Source organism: Apteryx rowi, unplaced genomic scaffold (assembly GCF_003343035.1).
Source record: "Apteryx rowi isolate R43461 unplaced genomic scaffold, aptRow1 scaffold_136, whole genome shotgun sequence".
Lineage (NCBI taxonomy): Eukaryota > Metazoa > Chordata > Aves > Apterygiformes > Apterygidae > Apteryx > Apteryx rowi.
In genome coordinates this window covers 1274870-1298930 of record NW_020447597.1, presented here as the reverse complement: position 1 = coordinate 1298930, position 24061 = coordinate 1274870, and the positions used below count along the sequence as shown (strand labels likewise).

The 24061-nt window shown below is 35.7% G+C and overlaps 1 protein-coding gene across 1 annotated transcript in view; it reads left to right on the top strand.

The window, feature by feature from the left end:
• The window catches only part of PHF20L1 (PHD finger protein 20 like 1), a 57282-nt gene extending 33221 nt beyond the window's left edge, over nucleotides 1–24061 (top strand). The window contains exons 13-22 of the mRNA XM_026057082.1: nucleotides 2810–3028; nucleotides 3228–3284; nucleotides 4515–4634; nucleotides 8198–8362; nucleotides 8750–8931; nucleotides 10920–11019; nucleotides 13162–13357; nucleotides 13782–14151; nucleotides 17381–17546; nucleotides 18469–24061. Coding sequence (XP_025912867.1) covers nucleotides 2810–3028; nucleotides 3228–3284; nucleotides 4515–4634; nucleotides 8198–8362; nucleotides 8750–8931; nucleotides 10920–11019; nucleotides 13162–13357; nucleotides 13782–14151; nucleotides 17381–17546; nucleotides 18469–18611 — 1718 coding nt within the window. The 3' untranslated portion in view covers nucleotides 18612–24061. The remainder of the gene's footprint in view (nucleotides 1–2809; nucleotides 3029–3227; nucleotides 3285–4514; nucleotides 4635–8197; nucleotides 8363–8749; nucleotides 8932–10919; nucleotides 11020–13161; nucleotides 13358–13781; nucleotides 14152–17380; nucleotides 17547–18468) is intronic.

Here is a 24061-nt window from a genome sequence, read left to right as displayed (position 1 = left end):
TGCGTTCGCGCTAGCGGGGCCTGTGTCACTTCAGCCTTAGCAGCGCATGTAAAGTAACATTACCAAAGCGTCTCAAAGCCGGCAGGAAGTTTCTTCGATTTGCATTTGGTTTGGATCTGGAATTATTCTTTTTTGTGATTTCGTTAGGTAATAAAATTGACCTTAGAGCAATGACGTAATCATTAGTTTTTTCAAATCTGGTCTTGTAAGTAGCTTCGTTTCTGCTGAGTGCTAATTGCAGACCTCCCACGCTTCACTGCGTGGAGGCGGTGTACTAGACTCCCGAACAGCGATAAAATGGCAGTTAAAAATACCAGCTGAAAAAAGAAAGATGGTAATGTCTCCATAAAAGATACTTTTATAAATTAGTATTTGTTTTGCTATATTAGGTCTCTAGACTGTGATTGTCTACTTTATTTAATTTTGGAGCTGCTTGTAAGGCATAATAACTATGCACTTGAAAATTGAAGAGTTTGCAGGCATTAACATTTTATTTAGGTGAAAGCAAAATTGTGATTCTCAATCTGTAATGCTTTCCATTATATTACTCATATATAATTTTATATACTTTATATTACTTTATATTAATATTAGGTAATATTTAATTAGTAAATACCGGGAATAACATAACAGACTATGCAGGCATAATAGTAATTTCTCTTTTCTGGTTACTATAGAGATGGAGTTTAGATAGTGGTGGTGTTTAGATGGTGGTTTGTGTGACCGTAGTGGATTTCTGCTATGATGAATGTTTCCCCAAACCTTTGTCAGTTATTCACTTACTGACTACTCCAAGTCGGATGTGTTTGTGTTAAAAATTGAGATACTGAGGTTTGCATTGTGATTAGTGATAGCAGAGCACATACGGATGTCTGAGGTCAGGATTTATTTTGTATAATGAAGTTTAAATACTAACTTATTTAAATAGACAGGTCGGGACTAAATTTTTCTGGAGATTGTTCAGATAAAGCGTTCTTAGAGCTTTTCATCAAAATAGCAGGGACCCAACCAAATTCTCATATGTGCGTTTGAGTGCTCCTAATGTGCTCTCTTTACAAGTGATCCAGCAGAGCGAGACCCTGATAACATGGTCATGTGGAGAAGCGTCACTCTTTTTTCTGAAGTGTTAAAAACGTACTCATTGCTCCACATACTGCAGGACAGCTTCAGCCCTGTGATAGAGATAACCATTAATTAGGAAACCAAAGAAGGATTAATGTGGATGGTGTTCTGTGTTGATGATAAATATATTAAGGGGACTTATCTCACTGGGACATAGAGAAGAGCAAGAGGCTGAACGTTAGGATAGACTTGAAAGGGTTATAGTCTTGGGTGAGACAGTCCATTCAGCTACCAGAAGGCACAGGCAACCTCAGCTGTAGGCAGGCGGCCCGCGTCTTGCGTTAAAGCCAGCGCACGGAATGAATGGCTGCTTCTGCCTGCTGGCTCAAGTGCGTGGTACCTGGTAGTGCCTTGCATCTTACAGCYGAGAACATCTGGCATTTAAAAAGTCTGTACACTGTGGTAGATAACGTACTACCTCCTATTGCTTCCGCTGCCCATGCAGCTTTCTTGCTCTGTGACGTTTTGGCTGTTTTCCCAAGAGGAGGCGGCCTAGGAGCTAGAGTAAGTTTCATAACAGAGTTGGGTTGGTCTTTCCAAGCCTGCAAAGCCTTTTTAGGGAGCCATCCCCAGGATATTATTGTTACTTCCTCCAGAATCCTTTTAAGACTCTCAGACTTACCAAATTATCTTAACACTGTTTGTTTAAATGCTTTTTGTTTTTGTATTACTCAACATCATAAAAGAGGGAGCTCAAAGCTATTCCAGATCAGCTTTGTATTTTGTCTTATTTAACATCTTGACCAGTAGCAGGTTTCCTTCAGGATTTTTGTCTTTAGTTCAACAGTTTCACCAGCAAATGATTTTTGGATGCTGATCTTTTTGTTGGGCTCACATGTTGAGAGGCACTAAAAATGACTTGCCTGATTATAGTTAGATGAGACTTAAAGCTCTCGCTGTATGGACCAATACAGTTGCAAAGAGATTTGAACAATATTGGTTATGTTCTTTACAAATGGCTTTTGTTCTAGTTTGAATATTTGAAAATTCCATTGTCCTATTTGATTATAAATATCAGCAATGAAAAACTGTAATTTTAGTGTTCCTTCAGCTGTGTTATTTCCTAATACACATTGAGGTAAAAACCCTACCTAAATATTTCAAGGTTTACTGAAAGTGCACAGTGAGAATTGTCAGTATGAGTGTGATACTGAATTCTGATAAATTTTCATAGTATTTTGCATGTAATTCAAATGTATATTGAATATACACATGAAAGACAGTGAGTGATATAAATGTTATTGAACCAATAAAAATGCAATAAGCTGAAGTGTAAATTTCATACTGAGTACCAGAAACGTTGTAGAAGAGCTTAGAGTCTCTGTTCACATAATAGAACAATAATTAAAAGAATTTTGGCAATATCAGCACTTTTATGCTTATTGTTGACATGGGTTTCTACTACATTGAAATGAAAAGGAAACAAAAAGGCTTAAAAGTAGAGCAAAGTGTGTTTAAACTAATGTTACTGTTTAGAAAGTGAATGCAAATTCCYAAATAGATAAGGAAACCTTCTTTGGCATGTAACATCTTGTATGTAAGACTGAGACCTAGGCATTCGTATGCAGTAATTATATGTTAACTGTGATAATATTACCAATATTTGACGTTTCAGTGATCTGACCCAGCCAGTGATCTGGCTGCAATCTTTACTGAATGCCTAGTAAACTTGTCTTCTTGTTTTCAGCACCCTCGTCCCATGTACATGCCTTACATCTGGAAATGCCTTTAACCAATAGTCTAAAGTTACCCAAAGGGAATAGTAAAAAAAAGCGGTCTTCCACATCAGTGAGCTCTGAAGGGACAGAGATACAGTACTCTGTGCCCATAAAGGAGAAATGTTTTGAGAGTCTGAAGGAGAAAATATTAAAGAACGTGATTGAGAAGGACAAGCATTCAGAAGTTGGTAAACTACAATGCTTTTTGTTTCCAGTGCTTTAGACAATAAAAATAACTGTAAAGTGACATTAAAAATCAATGTATTGCTTGTATGTTTCTTAATATTAYGTACCAGTAGGACTTTTTGCCATCTAATGACATTTACAAGAAAGCAGGTCATCAGCCAGACATTGCACTAATGTCATATGTTCTTCTTCAATTTGCAGGCGCAGTGAGAATGGAAAGGAAAGGAAARCTGGAAGAGAAAAGCTCCACAGCATATGGTATGTACAGAGAAAGAAGATTTTGGGGAAAAAGGCAAAGGTTTGAAAGAGTAATAGTATAGACAGCTCTAACACTTTACTTGATGTCTCTGAACTGCTAATGTAAAAGTATATAAATATTTCCAGGGGCCAGTTGCAATTTTTTTTTTAGCTCTTACAGTTTATATATACAAAAAACTTGTAGTGAGGAATAATTTTATAAGGAAAAAATGAWAATGCAAATAACAAGGATTTGGAAGGATCCAAGTAGTATCTATGACAGGTCTGTAGTATCCTGTCCCAGGTAAGAAGCCCAAACCAAAGCTGATTTTAGTTGAATTAGTGATGTTGCATTTATTTCTGTGTACTGACAGGTAAAATAAAAGGAAATAGCCAAGTGTGACTGACAAAACACTTGGCAATTCTTGAACAAAAATCTTAAGTAAGAGGGGTTTGGTTTTCCCTGTGTAAAAATTATGGTTATAGATGAACAAGAATTCATATGTGAATTAGCATTATTTTTGCCAGGAGGGAAAAGTTCTGTTCCTATACTTACCAAGCAGATAATATGACTCAATTTCTGTGCAGGAAATATCTCCTTGAAGTCAGTATGTAAGGATTATTTTCCATAACAAGTCAATTTTATCTTTATTTATCTCACAACTGATTGCTTAGAAAATGATTATAGAATGACATGTTGTRGGATACATTTCGTCAGAGAAGAATTAACAGAGTAAATTGAATTCTTCCAAGATAAAGTACCTATCCTCATGAGAATGTCAACAGTGCTTATAAGTGAACAGCAATGCAAAATACGTGACAAATTTTATTCAGAATCAGTTTTATGTGAGGATGTTGCTGTTTAGTAGAAACTGCTGACAGCATCAGCAGTTTTATGAGTCTGTTTCACCTACTTTTTGTAGGTGTRGTAGGTGTTTTTAAGACCACATTATCTTTCTAGCTTGGAATTACGTCCTTTAAAAAAGCTTGTTTTTTCTCCCGCCCGAACGTTTTTGTTATATGTTGTTATAAGCTATTTAAATCTGTCACTTTGTGTGCTTTGCTTTATTTTTTTTTTCTCTTGACATCTCATTTGGCAATGCTTAAAATTGTAAAATGTACCATTCTACTATCAATTAATAAGAGACTAACACCTAGACTAACACACTATCAAGCAAATTAAAACATGTTAATCTGAGTAGRTCACCAAAATAGCTTGAATTTAATTGTTACTGCTGTTTAAAAATATTTATTTTGTTATTTCAGGTAAAAAGAAAGAAAAGGAAAAGGAGAAAAAAGAGAAAAAAGAGAAAGATCATAAATCAAAACAGAAAAAGAAGAAGAAAAAAAAGAAGAAATCTAAACAACATGGTAAGTTTAATATGTATTTCTTTTTTGAAAATGAGCAAAACCAGTGGATCTTATTTTTGACATTAATAGCTAAATATTAAAACTTATTTCTAACAATATGAATCTAAAATATTAGAAATTGCAAAGAATAAGTTTTTGGTCTTAATGTTGAAAGGATACTTTGATCTGTGATCCCATTTCTGTGCTTATAGCCTGTGTCTAAATGATAGGTTCCGCAGGCATTTTAATTCTTTTTCTTCCTTCAAACGATGTGCAGGTATGTTCTTTTCTTCTCTTCAGATTTTTCATTTGAACTTTTGTATACCCATTCCTCATCATCTTGATTACACCTTAAAATTATTCTCACACCTGGTCTAAATCTGAGGTCTACTGTGTAAGATGCAGCCTCTCCTTAACAGYTGAGGCTTAACAGTTGAGGTTGGTATTTCTGTGACAAGCCTTCTCCGTTGTCTTGACAGATGTTGATTCCATTTGTCTTCAGCTCATTTCCCTATGCTTATACTTTGACTGTATCACTCATCCTTTTCTTTTCTCTTTTATTTCCCTTCCCTTTTAGAACAAAAACAACTTGTATTTCAGATGTGAGGCTGTAAGTAGCCTGTTCCACCTTACCTGTGTGCTCTTTTAAACTTTCAGATCACTTCATGCTTTTTCCTTGGTTGAATAATACTCCACTAACAAGGTGACTTTTTAGCCTTATCTTTACTGTAAGTCTCCTTGTCAAGTTTTTCATAGAAATTGTGCTAATATTTAAAAAAAAAATCAATTTAATGGAATAGTTATCCTGCTGACCAGTACAGTCTTACCATTTCTTTTTATTTCTTCTCCTTTTTCCCCTTCTTGGGTCTTTTGATCTCCTATAAACTTAAGTTACAAATTCCTTGGTGTCAAGTTTTACCAGTGCAGTCTTGGCTGTAGCATTATGGTAGTACAAATAGCAGCAAGGGCAAATGCAAACTCAAACTCTTATCTTTTCTTTTTGCTGAAGACTGAACTTCTGTGTATTATACCTGCTTACCTCAAGAAGTGTTTCAGGGCTTAAAACAATATTTCTTATTTTTATCTTACTGCTGTTGTTTTTGGAGAATGTATTTAAATATTCAAAAACATAGACTGTCCTTAGTATACTATCAGATTTTTTTTGCTTTCATGTACCTTGAGAGTGTGCTTTACTAGATATCAGTCATAATACCTCTGACTGAAACTTCTGAAAATGTGGGAAGGTGGAAATTAAAAACCTATCAAACAAGGAATTTTTCCTTAAAAACAAAAATTCATAAGCATGTAGAAAAATCCTATGCATATGTGGACCTTTTGACCACAGACTTTTAAAGATGCCTTGTGGATATCTAGAGTGATTAAGCATTTGTCTGTCTAAAACTTGTACTGTAACCTGATAATGCTTCCAAATAATGCAGTACTTGAATATGAACTGCAGTAAGTTAGATTTTTCATATTTCATTGTCTGTATATTGGGGTACTATAATTTTAAACTGTAAAGTTCAGTAGAGGCTATTACCTGAAAATTATTGGCAGGTTTTTTTTGCTTATGTTGGGAAGGCATTTGAAAGAAGATGCTATTAAATATTAGGTATACAAAAGCCACTTCACTGATTTAAAAACAAACAAACAAACAAAGCACCACACAAGATCACAGCCACAAAACCTAAGTAGTTCTGGCTGCCTCATCTGTGGATATTAAAACACGGCAGATTGAATTATTACTCCCCACAGAAGTAATGGTACTTCCCTGCCATTTTAGGAAGATACTCAAAAGCAATGTGTCATCACTTTGTGTACAGCAGTATCCTCAGAAGCACACTGTCAATACAGTTTCATAAGTGTAAAAAAACAGTTTGTACATTCCTGTATTCTCTGAATATAATGACAGGCTGACTATTTGTGTAAAAGCTTGTGAAGAATGCTTGCATAGAAATAAGCAAAATAATGATTGAAGCATTTGAAAAGATCTTTGGAATAGAACTGTTTTAATAGGTGCCAAGTTAAGGTATGTATCTGAAACATGTCTAAATCTACAAATATATTTTCTGTAACTGGAACACCTATTGCACGGTATTCCTGTGAACCTTCTGTTTCACCTATTTCCTAAGAAAGAATAGATAAGTTCTCTTGCATCTCTGAAGATGCAAAATCTTCAATATTTGCTAAGTATTGAAATTTAGTTGAACCAACAGGAAAGACTGACTTAGTGTACAATTTAAAATATTTGGGAGAAGTTGGACAGATCCAGTGCTTGTAATTATTAGGGGAAAATTGTATATCTCATAATGCCCCAATAAATAGAGGTCTTAAATCCAGATGCAGAAATGAGTGTAAGGAAAAAATGCGAGCATTTCTCTTCTACCCAAATTCATCCCTTAGAAAAAGACTTCTAGGAATCCAGAGACATTCGGTCTGGACTCATTAACCAAGGAAAAAGAAAAATGCTTTGGTGGATTCTTGCTCTGGTGTCTGACCCTGAAAAAGCTCACTGAAATATGGTCTATCAAAATAAACAGTCTTCTCTTTCTCCAGGACTAGCTCCCTCTACTTTCAGGGCACTTCAGAAATGAAAGTGTGAGGCATACTTCATCCCCTTTTGAATCATATATTTTGTGTAAGGCTTAAAAACAAAACAAAAACACTGTTTTCCCCTCTGTGCTGTGAGTATATGCATGAGTGACTGTTCAGATCAAACCCATATAAAGTAGAAGGTAGGTAGCTTCTGTTATTAATACCATTCTAATTCATTGAGGTTGATAGGAATACAACATAAAGTAGTGTTCTAAACATTGCAGTTTATCATCGCTGATCCTGACTTCAAGCAAATGTACTTAGGAATCACGTAGTAGAACGATTCTGTTCTTGACAGAGAAAAAGTAAATATTGACAATGGTTTTATGGAAGTATTTAGGAGAGAAGTGTATTGTGGAACCCATTGCAAGAATTGTAGATACATATGGTAACAGGAATACTTTAACAGAATGAAAATGTAGAAACTTGATTACCCTTTTATTTCCAAAGTAATAATTTATAAGAGGATTAACTCTAATTACCACTGGGCTTTCCTGGGACAGGCTTGATAAGGACAGGCTTGCAACTGTGTTTCTTGGGACTGTTTCAACTAGTATAGCCTACAGGTAGGTGCCATTTGTAGCATTCTGCTACAAATAGACTTAAGGAAAAAGAGTTTATCTAAAGATGGTAAATATTACAGGATGAATTGCAGTGATAAGAATATGAGATCTTTTTTACTCATACAGTGATAAAATTTTAAATGAAGAATTATTCCTCTGTACATACAGAGACAGGGAGGAAGTTAAAAAGACAGTTTTAATGTTTGTCGTGTAATGTCTTTTACTGGAAACTTCTGGATAAAATAGGTTATGAAGCACTTTTACCAGTTCATATTTGCACAGTTCCATCATCTTAATACCTAAATGTTGATATTCCTTACTTTTGAGCATAATGTTGTAGTCTTACCTGTTTATCATTTCTGCACTTGTGACAAATTTTTCTTTACTACTTTAACAGCAGTTAATCTTTTGATGTTAACTTTTCAGATTATTCGGATTATGAAGACAGTTCTGTTGAATTCTTGGACAGGTGCTCCTCTCCGTTAACACGGTCCTCGGGGAGCTCTCTGACTTTGCGCAGCATGTTCTCAGAGAAGAATACGTCATACCAGTATCCGAGAGCTATCTTGTCTGTTGACCTTAGTGGAGAAAGTAGGTTGGCTGAACTGAAACTTTCAGTTTGTAGGTTTAATTCCTTAAAAAGGAGAATCTGAAAGGAAAAAAAAAGTTTGTTTGGGATTGTATCTATAAATATGGAGGCTGATTTATATTTCATCCATTTAAATCAAAATACTTGCACTTTCCAAGCTGTTCTACACTGTACTTGCTTTGATTAATTGTTATCTCTGCTTTTGAGGTGATCACATTACATTAAAGGCTCTTAGCAGAGTTCCTCAAGAAATCTAACCTACTATCAGTGCATTTGTGAGTGAWTTGGCTATGTGCAGGTTAAGATTTTTCACTGCCAAAAGTTCTGTATTTCTGTAAAGTATTGCATCTCTTTGCACACACAATTTCACACGGATTTGTTTTTACTAGACCTTTCAGATGTGGAGTTCTTGGATGATTCTTCCACAGAGAGTTTGTTACTTAGCGGTGATGAATACAATCAGGATTTTGATTCAACTAATTTTGAAGAGTCTCAGGATGAAGATGATGCTCTCAATGAAATTGTAAGATGCATCTGTGAACTGGATGAAGAAAATGGCTTTATGATTCAGGTAAAGATTTTTTTTTTTCTTGTATTTTCTGTGTGAATTTTGTGATTGTGAAGGGTGCCCTTTTGATAATTTTGGAGACTGAAGTTATGTAGAGAACTGTAAATACAAGGTGAACAATAATAACAAAATACTCCTATATTCTGCACTTGGTGTGACTCCATCCTGTGTATGCAAAACTGTTTCTCTAGGATAGATTTAATACATTTCCTCTAACAGTTCAGTACATGGAACAGGTTTATAAGGAACAGTAACTGTTTTTTTCCGTATAGCTGGTTGATAATGTTGGGAAAATAAATGCTTTTCTGTGCACAAATTATCGTTTATATCCACAGAGAATCCTGGACATACCAACACTTCTGCTATAATAGGTTTGGTCCTTGTGTTTTGCAGTACCAGTTGCAGAGACCATTCTGCTCACTGTAAATTCACCTCAGCTGTATCTGAGATAATCATCTCTAGCTTAGTGTAGGTCTCTGCCATACAAATATTAATATTGTCAGTATCTGATGTGTGTCTTTAGAGTGACAGTTCTCAAGCTGGAAATTACTAGCTCATTGGAGAAACTGCTAAGAATTTAACTTAATTTGGTATAGAAAAGGGAGAGAGCTATCACCACTTGAAGAGTGTACAGTGTCTGCACAGCATTTTCATTATCAACAGATTGCAGCTACTGCTGTTTGTACTACAATAAGGGGGGGCAATTCCCATCTCATAATGGATAATTTAAACTCCCTGTCTCAAGGAATTCATAATGTAGCATTTAGATTGGATGCTATCAACAGTGAGGAAGAACTGAGTTGTCAATAACTTTAAAAAGTTTGGGTATTTTTGTGTTTTTCTGCACTCAAAGAACGGGTCTGTGTATAACTATTAACGTAGTACAACTTCTGTTGAAAATATGAAGCCTTTTTAGCTGAGAACTGAATGAGGCAAAAATGGCTGTCACGGGTTAATAGCCTGGAAAATCTTTTGGAAATGACATAAAGATCTGAAAAAGAAGGATAAAACGACTGTCCCTGGGAAAGCATTACTGGAATGGAGTGGTGTATTGGAAGAATTAAGCAGGAGTGTCAGCAGTGGTGGTAATATGGAAAAATGGACTGATGTAGAAATCTTTGCAGAGAGAAGAGAAAATTGCAACCATAGTGGTATGACAAGAGGAAAGGTGGCTTCTGTGTTTTGGGTAGGTTGATGCTCAAAATGCATGTCAGCAAAGAGGAGAGGCTTTCACTAATAAAACAACAGGTATTTAAAATGCAGGCCAACACTGAGAAGAGAATGGAAAGGAAAAGAGTACTCGGTGGTGGTAGTTTCCTGCCCGTTTCTAAAGTCCAGTGCCAGCCTAATACTGATCACTTATCTCCTCTTCCTTCCTTGTCTCATCAAGAGCAACCAATTTGCTATTTCAAGGCCTTCATGTCTTACCGCTTCTATTTTGCTCTCCTATTCTCTTATTTCTACTCTTTCATTTTCTCTTCATTTTCTTTTTCTTTTTAGATTTTCCATTGGTGCGATATTAAAAACACATCTTTCTAGCGCACTGGAGAGATGCTTTGTAAATATAAATAATTAAACTGAAGAGTTTTCTACTTTTCACTGTTATGCTGTAATGTATTACATTATCTTTCTACTTTACTGTAATATTATTCTCCTGTCTTATGTTTCACTTCTAAATATTTAGGTGCTAAAATATTGAATGTTATAATAAAATACTATTAATTATTATCAATCTTCATCTTCAATTTTTTGTCTCCAGTCTGGAATTTGTGGTTGAGGTGACTTTCAGAACTAGAGTTAAGCTACTTTTTAGCTTTATGTCTTTGCCTACCCAAACACAAATTGCCCAATAAAATAATCTTACTCAAACAGCTGTTTAAGTTAAACTGTTGTTCCTTGCATTTTGATGATACAAGAAGTAGCTTCTTATTTGTAAATCCAGTTATCTTAGTTTTAGTTTTTGCTTTTTTTTTTTTTTTTTTTGGTGTCAGTGTGAAGAGTGCTTGTGTTGGCAACACAGTGTATGCATGGGGTTGTTAGAGGACAGCATTCCAGAGCAATACATCTGTTATATCTGCAGAGATCCACCAGGTATGAGTAAATCACCTTTATCTGCTGCTGTCTACGGGGGGGTTTTAAGCAGAGATATTCTGCATTGCTTTTACTTGTTACAACTTTGTCGGCTTTGTGTTATATGTTATACTACTTTGGGGCAAATGTTTCTAAGTTTGGCTCTGAGCAGAGCTTACTTTTCTTGTTGGTAACATCTTGTTCAAATGTCTTAAATCGTACTTCAGAATTTGAATTACCTTGGGTTTACTTGTTCAAACTTAATTCCCCTAAACCCATAGGACTTTTTAATGTCATTGTACTCTGAAAAGTAATTCTCTACAAAACAAATTCTCTGTTCTGCATATACTTGTAATCACATCTATTCRTTTAAATCTCTTTTAAAGACTCATTAGCATAGTGCACTTAATTCTGTGGATCTCGTTTCATATTAATTTTAATTTGGTAATGTTTGTTCAGAATTGTATAATAAAAGCATAATTACAKATGCAAAACATATGCAGCAGCACTTACTATGGAAAATAATAGTGCACGAACAGCACATCTTGAACTTAAGATTGCCAGGATAAGCTTGAAATAGTAAGAATTAGGAAAAATCTGATTAATTATAAACTGAATACATTTGATAAAGAAGCTGTTGATTTAAAAAAAAAAATCTGTTCATGAAACCATTTTTCTTAACAATTATTTGGAGGAAAGCCATATAATTTGGAAGAAAGCTTTTCATATTCCTTCTGACAAGTGATACAAATGCACATACATGTCTTCTGGCGATTTTTCCATTCCAACAGTCTGGCTTTTTCAAGAAGAGAGTGAAACTATACACTCAAATTTACTTTTGTTCAGCGTTTAAGAAATCATATCTGAAGCCAGTTTGCAGAAGTACAGAATAGCACTGGTTTCACTAAATATTTCTGAGAGGAAAATTTAGGAAAGAGCTAGACAGATGCAACTTTTCCATTTGTCCCATATCAGGCTTGATTTATGGTATAAAGTCTTGTTTGATAATTACTCATGTGTTATACTCTTTGAGCAGTCAAGCTTTTTCTTATTAAAAACAACTAATTTGTTTTGTGTTCTTTTCCTGCTCTGTAGTAGGTACTTCATTATCCCCTGCTATTCAGAGACTATGTCCCTAATTTTTATCTTCTCTCCCTTCCTAACCATTACTTCTTTTCTTTCTGTGTCAGGAGAAAAAGGTCATTCACAATGTCAGTATTTTAAACTGTATTGGGATAATGGGCAGAAAGGAGATAGGGTATTCTCCTGAAAGGTATGAAGGGCTGCCGTCAACCCATTCTTTGTTCTGTATATGATGATAGTCTGATATAAAATTGACTGTAAGATATCGCAGTCTTAGGCGGTCTGTTTGTCTGGGTTCCTCATTATAAACAATAATATTAGCATGATCAGCATTATAAGTTGCTCTTTTTCTTTTTTTTCATAATGGTTAAATTACTGTAGATGTATTAGCTAAATGTCATTCGTGCTTGTTGGATAAGATTGTAGACATTGCCATAGCAATGTAGACCTACGGCCTGCTTACTTAAATATCCTGCCTAATGTCTGGTACAAGATACCTCAAAGGAGAGTGTAAGAACTCTGCTGTTGGATAATCTTGAGATGTTTGCCCTTCATGAAGACCTTCTACTAGCTTCTAGGAAATAGATATTGACTTCAGTATTGAAGCCAAATATTTACTGCCTTTTCAAAAAGAAACCAGATGTTTTTGATAGGTCCATATAGAATTTAGTCTCTAACAGTCTCTGACTCTTGCTATCTTAGTTATTTCTTAAGTAAGCTGCAACAGTTGAACAAAAAAAGCCAATTTAAATTCACTTTTGCAGTTAGATTCATACTATCGAGCTTTTTTATATCCAGTACTTTGCAGAGTTGATTAGATTGTTCATTTCAAATGCCATTTAGAAGGGTCATGAGACTTGAGGTTTACTTTTGCTTTCATAATAAGTGATAAGAGTTTCTTTTAAATCCATGAAAATTAATTTTTCACATGCTAATGAAATAGCAAGATCTTGAGTCCTTCTCTCATGGATGTTAGGAGACATTTAGGAGAGTACAGCATATAATGCTAGCACGCTAGTTTTAAATAAAATTGCACTGTGATTTTAGGTGGCCCTCAGTCTGTTTATTGCTTACCCTCAGGTCAGAGATGGAGTGCCAAATATCTTTATGATAAAGACTGGCTAAACAATGGACACATGTGTGGATTATCATTTTTGAAAGAAAACTACTCTCATCTTAATGCCAAAAAGATTGTGTCAACGCATCATCTACTGGCAGACGTATATGGTGTAACTGAAATATTGCATGGACTGCAGTTGAAGATTGGGATATTAAAGTAGGTATTAGAATATTCTTCATCTTTATATATTTAGGTAGTAGAGACCTAATAATACCATTACTCTATATGCATTATTCTCCTGTGTTAATGTTCTTGCTTGTGTAATATTCTAAACACTTTCAGTGCAAGATGTGGAGTAGTTCCAGCTTCAGTGGGAGTTAGGAGTTCAGCACCCGAGTAGATCTGATATTTTTGGTTTATTGGTAACTTTTGTTACATGATGACCCTTGTATTAAAGGGTCATTCTGGATTTATACTAAATTGAAAAGTCGCCTACGAATGCTTGCTCGCATGCTTGATAATGGTGCTTATCAATAGCAGAAATGGATGCTTAATGGTTCAGTGCTCTAACAGTGGTACATCTCTAATAACTTGCTTCCCCTCTGCCCTCCCCCCCCTTTTTTTTTTCTTTTTTTTCCAGAAATAAGCATCACCCAGACCTTCATCTCTGGGCTTATTCAGGGATGCGAAAAGAACAAGAACAAATGACTCTTGGGGTAGAGAAAAAAACAGTGACTTTGCCAGACCCTGTTAATCCAATTGAAAGGACGTGTCACAGTCAAAATCATAAACAGCCACCTAGCTTACCCCAAAAGATGGAAGAAACGTATATCACAAGTGAGCACAGTTACCAAAAACCACAGAGTTTTGGTCAAGACTGCAAAGCAGTCAGTGACCCTATGAGCTCAGATGATGAAGATACAAGTAGTTTTGAGGAAGATCAGGAATTTCATTCAGAGAATAAAAATTGTTTACAATATTCTTTTAAAGATGATGGGATGAATGATCAGGTAAGTATTATTCTTCATCTGTGAAGTTTCTTAATTAAAAAAAAATCATTATGATAAAACCCAAGTGCATAAAAATATATAGAAATGTTCATTGTTAAAACTTGGTGTTTACTATTAAATATGTTGGTAGATATAACTAGGAACAGAGTTGCATCACAGTGAAATGGTTTCAGGTTTGAGTTGGTGAATGAATTCCAAAGTATGGTTAAAATTTTGCCTATGCAAAATTTGTTTATGCTTGTTCCTTTCCAATGTTTTTTGGGGAAAAAAAAAAATCAAAACCCTGTGCTTAAAAGGAGGGATCTTGAAACAACACTTAAGTGGTTTTTTTGGAAGAGAAGAAAACAGGACAAGTTTGTGTGGGTTGTTTTTTGGTTTCTTTTTTGTAATGACTTACTACTGGTCAGCTAAGCTGTTTTCAACTCATGTGGAACTTTTAAGTCCTTTATATTGCATATTTMTTTTAATTAAATATGTTTCACAGGTCTTTGGTCAGGATTATACCCAGTCATTTAAACCTTTCTTTCTCAGTTTTGCGTTAACTGCTTGAATCCATTAGTTTGTGGAGGAGGGCTGAAACTTTTTAGTCTGGTCTTAGTGAAGAGTTCTTTTTAAACCAAATGCAAAGTAAAACAAACCTTTCTGTTTTCTGCAATACCAACTGTGTGAAAATAAATCGCCCAACTCATCCCCCTTTCGAAGTACAGTTTCTGGTGTGGAAGAAATGAGTAAGATATGTTTTTTTCCTTATAATTCTAGTTTTAAATGTGGCATGTAAGCTATGTACCCTGAATGGGAAACTTTGGCTCATTCTGGTTAGAGATAACTATTTGTATGCTGAACTGCATGACTGTACTCAGTTTGTATAGTAAGGAAACATGCAGCAATGTGAAATGCATTTTCTTTCCAACAATAGCGTAAATCATGATTTTAAATAGCATGTTTTTAGAATTTAAAATATGGACAGTGAAACAGAGTTAATGTTTCCCTGAGAGCCTACTCCATAAAACTAAAGAGCTGGGTGCTCTGTTTTAAATTGGGAAGGGATCTGTTGGGACAGTATCAGAGTACTTTTTCCTTTGGGACACCCTAGTTTATACTGTTGTCAGTAGTCAGCCTTGGTGTCTGAATAGGCTTTTTCTCTCGACTCACTATGTACTGAAAAGCGCTCCTTGGTTTCTACATGAACTAGTCTGTACCTACCTTAAAACCACACTGAAATCAACATTGAAGTGCCGTTTGTAACATGAACTGGCTTCTCTGTGAAACTTCTTCACCTCTCCTCGCCAAAATTTGGATTTGGCCATTGCAATCTCCCTTCTAGATTGCTGCAGCGCCTTGAATTTTCTGGTTTTCCATATTGTTTTGCTTTTTCCTGATCTACGGTTCTGCTGCGATCTTCTTATGTCTTATAAAGAGTGTTCAGATTATCTAATTTCAAGTTATTTATTTTTCTAGGACTGTAGACTAGCCATTTGGATAAACAAATACAGAGGCCATTAAAAGGAAAAAAAAATTGTTAGTGTTTAGTCTGCCTGTTAGAGCAGATTATTAGAATCTGTAATCATCTCAGCTTTAACTATGAATTTATCAGGGCTGAAAGACATGAGTAGATCTTGGCAGATTTGTCTCAGTTACTGTAATGTGCATCTGAAAGGCTCGTATAATAGATGCTCTTGTTTTTAGGATTATGCATTTAAGTCCTCGTACAGCAAGAGAAGAATGGCATTCTCTCTTAAGTGTATGTGAGATCCTGAAAATTGTAAAAAATAAGGTGTTTCTTATGTTTACATTGGAAACATCCTATCTAAACATCAGTGAAATAGTTTGAATAGTGAAAAGCACTGAAGAGACAAACTTGGTATCTTGAGAGAGAAAAGATTTTAGTTGTAGGCTTTAAGAGTTGAGAGGCTTTTATGGCTTTCAATACCTGTCTTCAGTAACTAAGGAGTATACTTCAGCTCTGTGGTGAATATTGTGAGTATTAACAATATACATTCTCCAGGACTCGCTTGTGCAACTGCCCRTGAGACAATCCAAGTTCAGGTTTTTTGGAATTGCTTTTAAGACTTAAAAGCAAACAAAGTTTTTTTGGATTTTTTTTGGCTAAGAAGTAACTAAAAATCTTCCAGTCCCCACTGTCCTGCCCCTCTCTCTTCTCTCTCCTCCTCTTCCTGGTTGGGGGAAGATATACTTTTAGAGGGTGCTAAGTCTGTTTTAATGTGATGTGGGAAAAGATTTAGTTGAGCACTTTTTTCAGAGTAACGCACTAGTATGATACAATGCATGCCTTGCTCTGGCATTTACTGTGAACTGATACAGGGTAAGCCCAGGTCCTCCAGCAATTTCTGTGAAGCTGCTTCCTAAAACAGAATAATCACTAGTGAAGGAGCTTCATCGGATATGAAGTCATAGGGGCTACAAAACTGAAACTGCCAGTCCTGTTAGTTAATGTAGATGCTGAAAATTTTGACTGATTTGTCAGGTGAGATATACTTCCTTTGGTTGTTGCCTAAATACATGAAATACRAAAAGATAAAGATATTATGGAGATACTAAGTATGTCAAAGAAGGCAATCTATGTCTAACATACTACGTTTACTTTGTGTGCATAATTTTGTACATTACTGGCCATATAACAGTCTCCAAACATGTTTAAGTCTGGCCCAGACTCGTGGTGGGAAGTTGCATGGGATCACAGCAGTAGTAGGAAGAGAAGTCTTTTGTTTTAATCAACATATGAATGGGCAGCTGATTTGCACAAAATAAGTAGACTTTTCACATCTTCAGTATTACTGTGTTTTAGGCAGTTTTCCTACGTTTCATGACTAAAATTGCAACAAACCATAGGGTTTTGCACATTTTTGGTGATGATTCACTGATGCAGTTCAGCACTTCATGATTTGAGTTATAATTTGTATAAACAGGGCACAGAAATGCAGTCTGTCCTCCTGCATTATTGAGCTGGTAAAATTTACTTCCCCCCACTCTTATTCCACTTCCCCAATGCTGTTACTGCTCATTTGTATGGAATTTGCATTTTGTTTGGTTTAGTCTATTGATGTGTCATGGTACATGGCTTTTGAGTATGCTTTTTGTGAAGTAGACAGAAGTACAATTTTGAAATGGCATCGTTTATCATGTGACTCAAGTATTGAAATCAACAGCAGAAATACAAAAATAACCACTCTTAAATGGYAACTTTTTTCTTTCTATTGCACCTATGAAGAAGAATTCTGCTGAAGGGAACACTGTGTTTGTTTGTAATGAAAAAAAAGGCTCAGAAGAACAAGTGGACACTCATCTTCAATGGCAGCTAAATCTCCTTACCCATATAGAGAATGTACAGAATGAAGTCACCAGCAGAATGGACCTGATTGAAAAGGAAGTTGATGGTAACTGCATTGCCAGATATTACATACAGTTCTTTAACTCTTAATGTTAACACACCTATAACAGCATCTTGCATAGCCACTGTGTTGAAGGTGATCTGAGACACTGAGGATGGATTTTCAAAAATCATATTCAAATTTGGGTACCCAAAGTTATAACCAGAGCTTGTACCAGCATCACCTCTGCCCTGGCCRTGCACACACACACACATGCTTTCCAAAAGTGTCGAATACACAGTAAAGTAGGTAAGTGCTCRGGACCTCTGAAAAGTTAGCTTGAATCATGTAATAAGAGAGAGACTTCAGAAAGTGTAGGTAACTTCTCTAGCCTTTGTTCAGGGATGGACCCTAAAGGTATCAGATTTTTCTGCAGCTCTTCTGGGGAGGATTTTCTGGTCTGATTTATCTAGTATTTGGAAATATTTAGGAGGAAAGATGTGCTCATTCTGCCTTCATCTTTGGTTTGCTATGTGTTAGTAAATAACTGGTTTCAGGTTCTTCAGCAAAGAACAGCAAGATAATCCTGAAAATAAAAGAAAATCCAGTCTGTTAAAGTGACAGGAGTGAGCCTAGGATTTGACTGATCCTTGCTTTTAAGGGTTACTTTTTCTGTTACACAACCATCACAGACAGAAGACCTTGAACTAGGGGTTCTTTTGTGTGTGTGTAGACAGTAAATTGTCAGCCAAGGCTATAATTTGACCCCAAGTRCCTTTTTATATTAGCAGTCCATTCAGTGAGTGAAACACTAAATTAGTTGAAATTTCCCTAGTAAATGTGTCTTATGTTAGATAAAGATCACACCCTTAGTATATTTCCCCTTCTTATTAAAGACAGAAAATATGAAAGAAATAAGTTTAATTGTTATGAAAATTATGTTGCTCCAAGGCATGTTCTAATTAATTTCTTCCTTTTCCTTCTGTAGTTTTAGAAAGCTGGCTTGATTTCACTGGAGAACTGGAGCCACCAGATCCTCTTGCAAGATTGCCTCAGCTCAAGCGACGTATCAAACAGCTCTTAATTGACATGGGGAAAGTACAACAAATAGCAACACTTTGCTCTGTATGACAAAAGGAAGAATAAAGAAATAAAAATAGGCTTTCTACAGTGAATTTTCTTATTAGCCGCAAGACTGACAGGAAGACAGCAAAAAGCTGAGCATTTATCTGGTTCTGTGCTGATTACATTAATAGCCTGAAGCTTTAGAGAGAGGAGAAGAGATCTAGACTAAGGAATTTGTTATACTGAAAATCTGAATATTCAGTGTCCAAGCTTCAAAGTATAATATATTACACACTGAGAAATGTTGATGTGATCTTAACATGATAAACAAGGCATTTTCCTCATATAAGAAAGGTGAACAAACAAAAATTCTGYGAAGAACAGTGCTACCATTTTGAAACCTTTGGCAGGAAGTTCCGAACTCACAGAAGTCGGGTGACTAAAAACAGTCTTTGGGAAATGCATTTTTARTGAATTCCTTTTATCTTGCTAGTGAAAGATAGACACAGAGAGCTCTGTATCCTCTCTACAAGAAAAGTTTGTAGATTGTTATTTTCTTCTCTCATGAATGTTTGGGAAAATGAACATACGAGCTTTGGCTTTGAAAGAAACGACTTGTCATGGTCTCCTTTTTTAAAGTATTTTTTTAAATAGAAATCCTTRTTACAGCACCCTTAGGCTCCTTTAAAACATAAGTGGCAAATAGTTGTCAGATGTGCCAAATAATGTTAAAACCACTGGGATGAGAGTTTGAGTATGACTTACATGAAGGTTTTTTTCCAAAGTCCTACTTGGTGCCAGCAATCCATCCAAAAGTGTATCTAGTTTATATTTTTTTATGTTCTATTGCAATGTTCAGGATTCAAAGTACAATTTTTGTCCTGGGTAGCTCTGTTTTCGTGTTAGCCCTCTGAAAATTTATCAACCTCAGCTGGGATGAGGAATGACAAGAGCAGCAAAAATGTCTGTGGCTGTGAATTACTAAACCACTAGAATAAATATCATGAGATACATTGTTTTTATCAAAACTGTCCGCTTCAGTGAATGAAACATCGTGAAACCAAAGGCARCCTAGTTGCTCTGTTAGATCTTGCTGGATTTTGAGCCCAGGACTTTYCCTGTGCTTTTAAGTTGCMGCTGCACCCAGTGATACATACTTCTATGTGTATGTATATGTGTGTAGATACACATGTACATATATACATACCCTATACATTTATATCTACACATGTCTAGTTTTATTACAATAAACTATAAGAACTGGTGGTTAACATGAAATGTTACCTTTTAACAAGCAGTTTCTAAAATTGAAAATAATGTATGTACAGGTTTTGAAATTTGTAAAATATGACTGTTAAAAGGAGGCTATTTAACTGATGACATTAAGATACTTGAACATTTTATGCCTCACATCTGTTTATCAGTTCTAGTTATCTGTATAAATGCATTTTAGAACYGATAGACAGTAAACTTGAATTTACCTTTTGATAAGAGTACAAGCCACTGTACATTCAAAAATTATTTAAATTTGCAAACACACTGTTCTATATGTAAGGTACTGTATGTAAAACTGTTTATTAAAACTATTCTGCATACTCTACATTTTCCACTTTCCTTCCTGATCTACATACCAATGAAGAAGAAGAGGAAAAATAAAAGTGATAACGTACAGACCATCAAAAAATCATAAATTGCTGGAATGCCTTTTGAGGATTTGTAAARTTGAAAAATGCGCCAAAGATGGGTTATCTAGGAAAGATTTTTATAACCAGTGTGCTGAACTTTCATGACAAAACCATTATTGAGAAAGAAAGTAGCATGGCTTGTTCATTGCTAAAATATACTTACTCCGATGTTTCCCATCTGTCTATTATGTCTGAAGTAAGTTATCACTCTTGATGTCTAAAGCAAAATGTAAACCCCTGTTATAGAGCAATTGCTATTTAAAAGGTCTTGCCGCATCAGTCTTACAGGAGATGTTACAAATCTGTATGATAAGTATAACTTGGAAGCTCATTATGGAATCATGATTGGCAACTTCATAACAGAAAGAATACAACAGCTGAGAAATTGTTGGCATTTTAATGGTCATTGTTAAATAAAATACCCTGATATGTTATATAGTTGGATGCTTAAATAACTGCTTAAAACAATAAGAGTAGTTGTTGAGTGACCTACTTGCTTTTTTGATATGTGAGACTTTTTTTTATATATAATTCACTTGCTGCATATCCTTGAATGTAGTACTGTGTACTGTATAAGAGAAGCGTAAACACAGATGAATTACTTTGAAACAAAGTGGAGTGTATTTACATAATTTATACAGCATACACTATAGCAATATTATGCAATGTGTGTGCATGAGTGTGATATAATATAATTGTAAATGTAACTGAAGGTGGAGATGGACCGAAGGATTTCAGGTGGGAGGAAGGAGTTTCTATTCCTAGTGCAGAGGTATAAACCGAATAGTATCCTGAAAAGGAAATTGTTGTAAGGTCAAAATTAAAGTTGCCCTTGCAGCTTTAATTTGTCTTCCATTTGTATATGTAACAGTCTCTGAATTTACTTGACTACATGATTCTATCCCTGAGGATCCWGCCTTACTCAGGATGGCCTGTACTTACAAAGCAATTATTCTTTTTTTTTTCTTTTTTTTAATCTTCCTTTCTTATGTAGTCAAGTACTATAAGAATTCTTGCAGGCATTCATATCTTACGTGAACTACAGTCTCATTTTCCTTATGGACTGTTCTGCAATACATTGCATACTGCTTGAATGCTTCACGAACTTTTGAGTTTGCTTTCTCAAATTGTGACGTTAGTCTGCAACATGTGAACATTAGTTATGGCCCCAGTTTCTCAAGTATTCAAATRTTGGGATGCTCTTAAAGTTTTTTGGGTTTGTTTTGTTTTCTTTCTTTTTTTTTTTTAAGCACTTAAAAGTCAAGTGCCATAGCAATGCTAAGTGTTCTGCACAGTATGTAACTTAGTTGCTTGCTTTGCACCAGTCAAACCCTGTGTGGTCTGGTTCATACCAGTATGTCTTTTAGTTGGCCTTATCAAGAAAATCTTTCTTCTATAGGCATCGTCCTCCTTGTGTCTTCCAGCTTCCTTGGTAAATGAGTTGCGAATCTGCACACAGTCTATTTACATCATTATTCATCTGGAGATGAATTGCAGTCGCCTCATGCGTTGTGTAGCATAGGTAGACTCTGAGGTGAAAAAAGTATATGATGATGTAATGACTGTTTCTGATACATGTRTATAAGAAGGTGATATGGAACTTTTAATTTTGCAACTTTATTTCATCTTAAATTAAGTTCTTAATAAAAAGGTAAGTGCCACTGTACAGAACCCTGTTGTGTTTTCACAGGGCTAGGTGGCAAACTTGTAGTCTTTAGATGCCCAGCTTTTTTCTGAGGTGGGTCTGCACAGTTCTTCATGGAGGTGTTTGGAAGTGATTCATTTCAAACCCTTCTCCATAACCATAATGTAGGCATCTGCCTCAGGAACTCTGCATTTTCAGTTGTAACGATGGCAGTAGGACATAAATATTATATTCATAAATGAAACATGGTCCTGGTCATGTGATCAGATATCACAGGATGGGGGTTGCCTATGTTTTTTGGTCATAAAATGGAGGTACTTCAAGTCGTATGGCTTGGGATGGGTTGGAAGATGCTTCCTACCACCTCTTCTTGGGGGCAGCTGTGGTTTGGGTAAGGCCTGTGTATTGGATGTTCTGGCCTTAGATATATAGATCTTTGTTCAGCTAGGAAGTAGTGGATGTAACTTACAGCAATAGAAGCCTGTCATTCTCTTTAAAATTATCTAAGCAGAGTACGTTGCAATTTTCTGGTAGATCTCATATATTTGCTAGGGATATTGCTATATGGATGCAGCCCCCTTGTAGGACTAACATCTGCCTGTCATTCTTCATTTTATCCCTAAGTTGTGCTCCTTGTTTGTTTGTCTTCCAGCTTGCATCCCTCTCTCCTTTCATTCTTCAGCTTTCTTCACTCTCTGCTTTTCTATGATGCCTGGAGGGTTTCACTCCTTTCTTCTTGTGCCCCAGTTCTTTCTGGTTGCTGTGGGAAGGTCACCCTAGGGAAGGGTCTGCTCTGCTCTTCTTGTCCTCAGGCTCGAGTGTATTCTGGGAGCTCTGTACAGTTGGATTGTGTGTGCAGTGATCAAACTCTGTAGATATTTTTGCTACCTTCCTCTAGTAAGCCTCTACTGATCATGTGCAAATGGTGAGCTCCCCTGCTCCCATGGGACTTCTAACTTAGCTAGACCTGAAAGGCTTTTTAAAACAAAAACCCACCTCTAGTACTTCTCCTTGCCAAACTCAAAGTTCTGACTTAAGGGAGTCACTAGAACTTCACAGTGAGATTATAAAAAATGACTCTAGAAAAACAGTATATTCTTTCCGTTGTATTTGAAGGCAAACTGCAATTATTTTATTTTTTTCTTTGCAGAAACTTTAAAAAATCAGAATTTGGACAACTTGAGCTTGTGTTTTGTTTTGTTTTTAAGCACTCTTCATAACAAGAAGCATGCAATCGGCTCATCTTCAGATCCTTGCTCTGTTGCCAGTCATGTAGAGGTACTGATGTGTAAAGGTGATGTACAGAAGTTTTACATTCATATGCAGAAGGGACCATCTTTGCCAGGGTATTTTAAAAGACGGGAACCTTAGGTTTTCTCTCTAATGCTTAGAAATCTTGCAGTCTGTGCTTCTTAATTTTAGACTGTGCTTATTAAGGTCGGAGGTGTAATCACTTTGTAAATGCCCATTGCTATCCTCACATTTTATTAGCTCCTACTTTTTTTTCTTTTGTACCATATCTATGTGGCTTTTGGTGGTCATTTTACAGAGGGCATTTGAAATGCTTCAGTAATGGTTTTTAATATGCTGTGTTATGTCCTGAGCACTGGATGTAGGGGGCTTGTCTTTAGCAATAAGTGTTATACACTATGTGTATATATGTTTATACATGGGGAAAATTAGCATGTCATGGTGGTGAAAATACACTGCAACAAAAAACAGATTGCTTTTGGCAGCCATTCTGCACCAGCCTGAGCAACTGAAAAAAATCTGAAAAAATTGGAGAGCCTGTGGAGAAAATGAACTAGCATTAAAAAAAAAAAAAAAAAAGGTTATTCAGGAGCAAATTCCAAAATCAGGCTCCCTGTATATGTGCACTGGGTCTGTGTGTAAGCTGTAGATGAGCCAGCACAGTTTCTGTGGATTGAGTAGCTAATTGCTRGTTCAACTGCTGTTTACTTTGAACAGCAGCTTGGTTATCTTTAAAACTGGCAACATCCATCTCCATTCCGTTACAGCCGTGTGCGTCAGTGTATTGTCACTAAACAGTCTGAGAGAGGCAGCAGTGCACTATTATTAAATCTTCCATGAGAGAAGCAAAATACTTTCTTCTGTGGTTTGTTTTTTATAATAGCAATAATGTTGACTGCATTCTAGTACTCCCAATAAAGGTCTGTTGAGATTGT